Raw genomic sequence first — 9138 nt, 5'->3', positions numbered from 1 at the left:
GGAGGCCCAGTCCCAACAGCGCCGAGGTTCCTCCTTGCCAGTGCGTGTTTCTGTGAGATGTGCGCGGTCACGAGGTGAGGGCGGAGCCTATAAAGCGGCTAAAGTCCCATTGGGCACTCGACCAGAGTTCGGATTCCCTAGCTGGGGACCTGGGGAATGTGAACGGTATTTAAGCCGCAAACTGTTGTTTGTCGACAGCTTCTTCCCTGACCTTTGGTCTCTCTGTTTATATTCTAAATAATGTAAATAAAATCCTCAAGTTACTACCTCCCATGAAGGCTCCCTCCGTAGTCTGTCCACTTCGTCCTCATGCGGTGGAGTCCCTGGTCCCGACCACCGAGCCTATCAAGGCGGACTCGTCACAACATGCTTTCAACAGCAGAGGCTGACGAGCTTGAGGTCTTCCAGTCCAGCGAAATTGCAGAAATCAGGGCTAAGAAGTGTAAGAAATTCTCGCGAGATAACATCAATCTAGATAAAAGAATACGGGCCTGCCGCGGCATCACAACCAAGTAAAAATGTAGGTCAACGCAGCCTTACCTTTCAGAACAGAGGGAATTATTTAACCCCTATTAAACAAAGATTAGGAGGGTTAGAAGTCAAAGAAAACATTATTAACCTCTCAAAGGTACCACTAAGCAACGAAGAAAAATCCGTACTGTCACGAGGCTTGAGAGTTTGCCCCAATACGGGCCGATATAACGAATACCAATTACTGAGGGATCTCGACAATTTTTCTCGAACCCTCAGACTCCGGGAATACTTTGCGAACAAGGCGAATCAAGCTTATAACCCTTTCCCCGCGTCTCAGGTACAGTGGACATCTAAGTCCGGCAGGGATAAGCATCTCGACTTGTATATAAAAGCAATACAACGAGATGTCGTCCCCGCCTTCGAGAGCCATAAATTAACCTGGACCATCCAATCTTCCAAGAAAAGAATGCAATGCCCTAGAGTCACTAAGCAAACGAACGGACATTGTCATTAAACCCGCCGATAAAGGAGGTGGCACAGTAATCCTATAGACAAAGAAAATTACATTTGGGACGGATATCGGCAGCTCAACGACTTCAATTTTTATAGGCTACTCCCATCTGATCCCACCACCGAACACCAACAGATCATAGCAAAAACGTTCAAACAGCTCACCGATGAAGGCGAAATACCCGCATGAGTAAATAGGGCGTATGCGGCGATAAATCTGTCTCCAGGTCGGTTCTACGTGCTCCCAAAAATACACAAAGAAAAGCATCCTGGTCGGCACACCGCACGAGAGAATCGCACCGCTTCGTGCGTAAAAGATGGGCACAATTCTTCACTACCGCAAAACACCTTGCCCGCATCGCACCCTCCACCCCATTCCCATCTTTTCCAGCTTCCAGTCCAAATTGTTCTCAGTTATTTAGGCAGAGAATGCAAGGTCCATCGAAACTTTGACTGCAGCTTGTACAGCCTTTGTCAAAAGTTTAGAGCCCAGGGGGTTTGCTTCAAAGCAATGCGCATCGGAAGGAGCAGGACGAAAAATCTTACTTTCAGGAGATTTGGGACGCTGAGCGCGCATTACGAGCAAAGCAGTGTGGCCCGAAAGCAAACCCCCTGGGCTCTAAACTTCTGACAAAGGCTGTACATTCTCTCCAAAGGAAAGCAGTGACCACAAGGAGACGCGCGTTGCAAAAATAAGCTTATTTATTTGCAAATAAATAGTGGATGATCTGACTAGGAGCGCGTCGGCTTCTATATATGGAACAGGTTCTGAGAGAATGGTTCATGGTCGCAATAAATAACGTGCAACAATGATGGACGAAACAAAGTCAATAAATAACGAGCAGGTGGGTGCGACGGCACGTGCGCCGATTGAGCTGTGGCCGGGGCCAGAATGGAGGCAGCAGGGAGCACGACGGCCTCTTGTGCCGCCGCCGGGCGAGTCGAGGTACTACGGTGCCTTCGCGTGCAGAGCGGAGTCGCTTGTCCACATCTAGGCGGCGCACTATACATCACCGAACGTGGTCGTACTTGGATCGGATCTCACTCGAGTTGGATCGAGTCGGAGTTGGGTCGAGTTGGATCGGCACTCGCACTCGGTGTGGTTGTAGAAGGCCAGCGACTCCAACTTAAGGCGGAATTCCCCGCTGGCGTCCTGCTCGTGCACATGGAACCAGCGTTGCACCTTTTCGATGGTCTTGGGCTGGCAGTGTTCGTCCTCGCGGTCGCAGCAGCCCGTGTACGGGGCACACCAGTGCACCACGGTGCAGTGTGGCACGTAGCGCTGCAGAAACACGCGCACAAAAAACGGAGGCGGCGGTTAGGCAAGCCATGCACTCTCGAGCAGTGACATGCTCATGCTTCAGGTTAAATGGCGACCGCGTTTTGGGAATCCACGGCGGAGCCCCCGCCTCTCTGTTGCTAAGGCGCCGCAGTGGAGTACACATTAGCGCATTCAAAAGCTACAAATTTGTTGTCGCTCTCCGACCGCTTCTGGAAAGAGGCGTTGACAATGAATCAAGGATTGGTAGGCGAAAAATCTCATCCGTGTTGCGAAACACCCATCAAATTCCTTTTCACTTTGTATTTGAAATCTATGGTAGCAAATGTTACTAACTCCTACTTTTTCGCTGTTGCGAAGAACTGGGAATTGTTCTATCACATAGCTGGGGAACTAATCTACTGATACGAAGTGACAATATATGTATTTATTTATTTATTTATTTATTTATATATACTGCAGCGCAATTATATGCGCTATGGCAGGAGTGGGAAAACACAAGAAGCAAAATACGCAACAAAGGTAACAAAATACAACAAAATGTAAAAAGTGAGCACTACAATAAAGTTCAAATCACACAAAAAAAGGTATAAAACAAGAAAGGAACTGTTAACGACACGGTAAGAATATTCAGTTATGATGCGTCTTCGATGGCAGTTATAAAACTTTGAACTGGAGATGAACGAATGGACCCAGGTGGTGGTGGTGGTGAAAAACATTTATAGTGCAAAAAATATTCACAGAGAGGTGATTGGGGTAGGCCCTATTGGCCCTTTCCCCTAAGAATACTAGGTGGAGCCCCTATTCCGGGGCCCCATTGGCAAGCAACGCCGCCCGCGTCCGGTGAACCAAGGCCTTTTGGGTCTTTAGGTCCTGACAGCCGAGCAGGGCCGCCTCCCAGTCCTCTCTGGTGGGGTTGGGGTTGGGGGGGATAGATGGGTTGGATTGACACGCCCAAACCATGTGGAAGGTGTCAGCCACCTCACCACAGAACTGGCACGTGCCATCAAAGGATGCGTTGAAATGTTTAAGTACCGCCGGGCACAGTACAGTGTTCGTAAGAATTTTGATGAGGAGGCGCTCGTCAGCGCGATCCAGTCCCTTACAAGGGGCCGGGTAGCGCCGGTGCTCCTCCTTGTAGTAATCGGTGATGTGTTTGAATGTAAGGGCCAGATTGTCTGATTGGGAGTAGGCTTCCAAGGACAGGGAGATAGCCCGGGGAGAGAGTGCGCGGGCGACCTGATCGGCCTGTTCGTTTCCCTGTAGGCCCTGGTGACCGGGGGTCCAAATCAGGTTGCGTGGAGTTGGATCTTCGCATCGGCAGCTACATTCCAATATGCGCCAGGCAAGCGGGGGAGCCCAGCCCAACTAATAGTTCCGACAGGCCCCTCGCGAGTCCGTGATTATGTGTTTCCACTTGGGAGTAGTGAGAGCCAGAGCAGTGGCAATCTCCTCCGCGTGTGTTGCGCTGTAGGCTCTGAAAGTGAGCCCGTTAACTGTGTTTGTGTTGTGTACGACTGCGGCCGTGTACCACACCCCGTGGTGTGGGCCGGCAACGTCCACGTAATACACATGTTGTTGGTTACCATAGTATCGCGCCAACGCTTCCGCGCGCGCCTGGCGACGACCGCTATGGTCTTCTCTGGACATGTTGCGGGGAAGGGGTCGGACCCGGAGGGCGCGTCTCCAGGGTTCTGGCACTCTCTCCCTTTCCTCAATATGGTAGTCATGTTTGATGTGTAGCCGGTCCAAGAGGCGGCGACCGGACGTGGTCTGTGCAAGACGCGTGTATTGGTTGACTAAGTGGGCTTCTCGAAGCTCCCGGAATGTGTTTACCACGCCCAAGGACAGAAGTCGCTGGTTGGACGTGGTGACCGGGAGGTCGAGAGTCCGCTCGATGACTTTGCGGTGGATGACCTCCCAGGTAGAGAATTACAGTCTTCTGTTGAACGGGGAAAAAACTGAATTTCAACAAACTAGTACGTGCAAAATACGGTATCAAATTTAGCCCGTGAACACTTCTTGTAGATGATAATGGTGCAAAGTTAATTCAGCGACTACATAACTATTCTGTACTATCCAGGCGCTTTAGCAAGTGCACAAGTTAGAGTCCCTCATAGAAAAGAAAAAGAAACCCTTGAGGCATTTGATAGCTACGGTCGATGAATTCCCCCCAGTCGTTAAGTTTAGCGTCAAAAACGTTCGTGCTCTCGCTGTAAAACAAATCCTTTCGCCGAGACACCGAATACAGGCGAGGATTCTAAGTAGACATGTACACGGTAAGAAATCGCTGGTTCCAAGTGAATGCTTGCAAGTGACGTAACGAAAAGAGTGCATAAAGGTTTCTTTAGAGACAACCTGCTCGGTGTTGTTAATTGTTTGGGCGAGATCGAATCATTGAACTTCACGAAAGTATTCCAGCAGTGTGGTAATCTAGGCGCAGCACGGATTAGGCCTCAATTTGTTTCGAAGAGATAATCTCTGGACGGTGCCACAAACGCTCCTGAGCTTCGCTGCAGCGTCATGTGTGCCCTTACTTTGTTGTCAACTGCCAAGGTACGCTCCCATGTCCTGCAGTTCACGCGGATCTATAGTTTTAGCGGAACTTCCCACAAATGTCTGGGATTTAACGCATTGACGTTTTGCACGCTCCTGGGAGCTCCCAGCGGTATATCGGCGTAGAATTGCCTGTAACTCTGGCAACCTTTTATCCCGTCACTGCAAAGATGTGGCGCGCAAAGAATCCAGCGGCATCAGCTCACATGCTGAATCGAATCACGTGTACCAACTTCAACGCAAAATTCAAACGTAATATTTGCCGCCAAAGAGGAGAATCATGACGCCTTGTCAAGAAATAAGTTAAAATAAGCAAACGTGCGAAATGCAATTAAACATATTTTGCCTCGACCGATATCCATACGCGCTTTTATTAATGTTTCCTGAATACTTCTGTAACACCGCATTTCAAGTCACTGTGACCAGGAAGCCTTCCCACCTCCACTTACTTCATATCAGACACTTCTTGCCAGGGCCCCGCCGCGGTGGCTCAGTGGTTACGGCGCTCGGCTGCTGACCCGAAAGACGCGGGCTCGATCCCGGCTGCGGCGGCTGAATTTCGATGAAGGAGAAATTCTGGAGGCCCGTGTACTGTGCGATGTCAGTGCATGTTAAAGAACCCCGGGTGGTCGAAATTATCCGGAGCCCCTCACTACGGCGTCCCTCATAGCCTGAGTTGCTTTGGGACGTTAAACCCCAACAAACCAACTTCTTGCCAGGAACAGGCCACGTGACGCGGGTCGCCCAGCAATCATACACATATTCCGCCATCACACTAGCGGGCCACGTGTGTGCAGATGTACACAGCCTGCTCCTTGCACACATGGGCGCGCGTGCCTGCCTTAAGCAATTATAAAGGTCCTCGCTATATGCCCAGTGTGTTTATCAAGCTTCCCGATTTAGAAGCACCTCATTTTCCGCCAGGAAGCGTCGGCGAAGGATAATGCCAGCCGCCATGCGTCAACCGTGTTTTGGCGGCGAGATGGGAGCAAGCTAAAAGTGCTTTCTTTAAAAAAAAAGTAATAATGGCGACCTTGACCCCCCACAAATGCCGTACGTTTCCGTTAAAATGCTCGTTCCTATGAAAGGTTGCCTTAACTGTATATCAGACCGTGCAGCGAGGAGAGGTAGTGCGAGCACGCGAATAGAAAGAGGAACAGACAGCGCAAAGGGCTGCTGTACCTGTTTTGCATCACGAGTTAGCGCATTTCTGTCCCTGGTGGCACGTGTAATTCCTTTGGCACTGTATTGTTCTGGTGGCGAAGCTACACCGAGGGACGAAATAACTCTCTCCACAACCACAAGGGAAGGTGGTTGTGGAGAGAATGGCAAGATATCAGCTGGACCACTGCGGAATGTGTTTTAATCCTTGTGTGCTCGATGGGCTCATAACACTGTTCAAGCTCATACTTCACGAGTCGGAGACCAATTCAAATAAATAAAAAAACATACGCAAAAGTAAACGATCGTCTGCAGCTATGAGCAGCGGGAGAAGGTGTTTAGACGGGTGTCCACTTATATCGCAGCTGACCGGCTCCCTTTCGACCACTCACGTTGCCCCCTAGGGACGCACGCCCATTCAGCAATCGCAAGGCACACCCGGGGTACAGGTGAGATACGCACGGTCTTTCCGACCAGTCTGTTTTGACTGCATCTGAAGGAAAACGACTGCACTCTCGCATGCGTCGAAGTTGAAAAGTACATGTAGAATACGAGCATGTGTCCCTCGGGGTACACCAATGGGACAAATGTGCAAAGGAACGCGGTGGCGCATGCGGTCACTTCGTGTCTCTCCGCAGCACTCGAATCGCTGCTGCTGTGGCATCGATTTCTGCGCATCCTGTGCTTGTATCGGAAATATACATGAAGCTTCCTCTTCTGCAGCTATGCTGTGATGAAAATTCGAACAATAAACTTTCACCTCACCCTCTTCTAAGTGCAAAGTCGACTGGCAATAAATGACAGGCTCGCAAGGCAAACTATCCCGGGAGGGCACTCACTTTGCGCTCGTTTGGATAGATGTCTTGCACACAGATGGTCCTGGGCTGCGGAACACTGCAGCGCGCTTCCCGCCGCACCATATCCCGGTGCTGACTTGCGTACTCGGATTGGGCGTTGCCGTATTTCTTGGGGGGCGGTCGGCACAGTCCCACGGCGAAGCACGTGCAGAAGACAAGCAGTGCGGTCCAGGCGAGTCCCCTCGCCACACCCTCGTGTTCGCGGGCCATGGTTGTTGGCGGTGGGGCAAGTGCGGCTTGCGAGCGACGGTCGTCGAATGGTGAACCACCGGGCGCCCATGATGGTTATATGCCACCGCGTTACTGTGATTGCACTTGACGCTCGTGCGGCAAGACTGCTTTGCCGCCGAGGGACGGCCCGCCGCGCGGCCTCTTCCGCTGACGCGCGGCGTCTTCCGCCGCGTGATGTCAGAGTCCCGGGGAAGCACTAATGAGAGAGACGTCTTTTTGGGCCATGCCAAGGAAACCAGTTTTCCGGGACGCAAGGAGTGATTCTAGCCTCTGTAGTCTGTAGTGATTCCCTCAGTCTACCTCCCGCGTGGTAGCGCGCTTCGGACGTCCGCATCTTTCGCGTCCACTCGACGCGCGGGCTTTTTTTGTGGGGAGAGCCCAGTGCGCGACGCTTCCGGAGCCTTCGCCTTCGCACAAGGCGGGTAGCTCCGATCTGCTCGGCATGTGAGAAAGCGTGAGCGAACTGCCAGAAAAAGGAGTGCTAAGTAGCGAGGGGGCCCTCGCTACTTAGCACTGCCACCACGGCGAGATTGGCAGCATTGGCAGCAGCAGTACGGCATTGGCAGCAGCAGTGGCGAAGACAGAACACTGCTAAACACCGTCGCCTGTGTCTTGCAGGACCATCGCCACAGGAGGTTTCATCACCCGTCCTGCCGCCTGCCTGCCGCTCGTCATCGCCCGCCTGCGGCTTGTCTTCCGCAGCGGGGTGCTGCTGCACCTAGCCGCGAACGAGAAACCTGCTGAATCAGCTGTACTTGGTGACGTCACGGCAATCACATCTTTAAAATCCTTCAACAGTGACCAGTCTCCCGCATTGGCAGCAGCAGTGGCGGAGACAGAACACTGCAAAACGCCGTCGCCTGTGTCTTGCAGGTTGGTTACTGTTTAAATTGTCTGCTTGCCGTTCTCTATCTATTCGCAACCTACCCCCTACACTGCTGCTGCCACATGTACATTTTTCTCATGCATTATGCTTGCTATTGTGTGAACTAAATTTCCCAGTACCTAGTGCAGTTGCAATGCTTTTGATTGTTTTATTGTTTTTAATCGCATTGCGCAGTCACATTCTTTTCAGCTACGCTGTAGTACAGAACGAATATCTGTACACAAAATCTATTGCAATGTCGAATGAGCTCGTGAAACTCTTCGAAGAGTTTCACGAGCTCTTTTAGCTCTTCGAAGCGAGAGCTAAAACAAGAATTCAGAAAATTAAAAGAAGCATTCGAGCGAGACCCCAGAAAGGATATACGAGTAGCTTAACCTTCAATAATGAAAGCTACGAAGAAATGAAAGCATCGGTAAGCAATGTAGAAAATGAAAAGAAAATGAAGACCTCAAAAAGTGTGTGACTAGTCTACAGGAGGAACGTGATGTTTTGCGCCTGCAGTTAAAACAGCACGAAATTCGACTGCTGCAAAATGAACAGCACTCCAGATGTTTCAGCATTGAATTGTCCTCTGTACCGCAAACTGCCAACGAAAATGTTCTAGAACTAACAAAGACGCTTGGCGGGGTGATTGGCGTTCCTGTTGAAAGTGCTGACATCGAGGCATGCAATCGAGTTCGAACAGCAAGCAATTCTGCTGCGCCAAACATTGTCGTACAGTTTGCGCACAGAACGAAACGCGACCGTTGTCTTGAAAAGGCTAGGAAGCAAAACCTGACATCAGAAACATTGGAACTCGAGCCGTGACCAACTGGCGTGACAAACTTGCAGAAATTACATTTGCTACAAAAAAAAAGCTGTACGTTCCATAGCTGATGTCCATTATACATACTCCACAGAAACACTTTTTCCAAAATATGAAATTCTTCCTGTATTTTGTCTTTATAATTACAGGTTGATGTTGTGCTACAAAGGTTTTGTAAAGTTTGGCATTGATTATATAATTCATCTGGCAAAACTCCAAGAAAACACAAATATTCGTCAGACCCGACATAAAGAAATGTGGTTTGTACACACCCCGAGAACCTCCTATGATGAACAATCTCTATCTTATACATTACCTTCGCTGTTAAACTTACTAGACCGACAAAATTTTGATCCCTCCAGAAACCGAAACTGTCGCA

At 50.2% G+C, this 9138-nt stretch overlaps 1 protein-coding gene across 1 annotated transcript; it reads right to left on the bottom strand.

The window, feature by feature from the left end:
- Positions 1 to 1495: 1495 nt before the first annotated feature.
- Positions 1496 to 7047, bottom strand: LOC149346234 (uncharacterized). The gene is made up of 2 exons (XM_089585360.1): positions 6820 to 7047; positions 1496 to 2266 (listed from the first exon to the last, which is right to left on the bottom strand). Exons 1-2 carry the CDS (start codon positions 7045 to 7047, stop codon positions 1988 to 1990), a joined length of 507 nt encoding a protein of 168 aa, XP_089441486.1. The 3' UTR covers positions 1496 to 1987.
- Positions 7048 to 9138: the final 2091 nt, after the last annotated feature.

This window comes from Amblyomma mixtum, chromosome 4, assembly GCF_055824585.1.
Source record: "Amblyomma mixtum isolate Tamu chromosome 4, ASM5582458v1, whole genome shotgun sequence".
Lineage (NCBI taxonomy): Eukaryota > Metazoa > Arthropoda > Arachnida > Ixodida > Ixodidae > Amblyomma > Amblyomma mixtum.
This window is presented reverse-complemented; position numbering and strand designations above follow the sequence as displayed.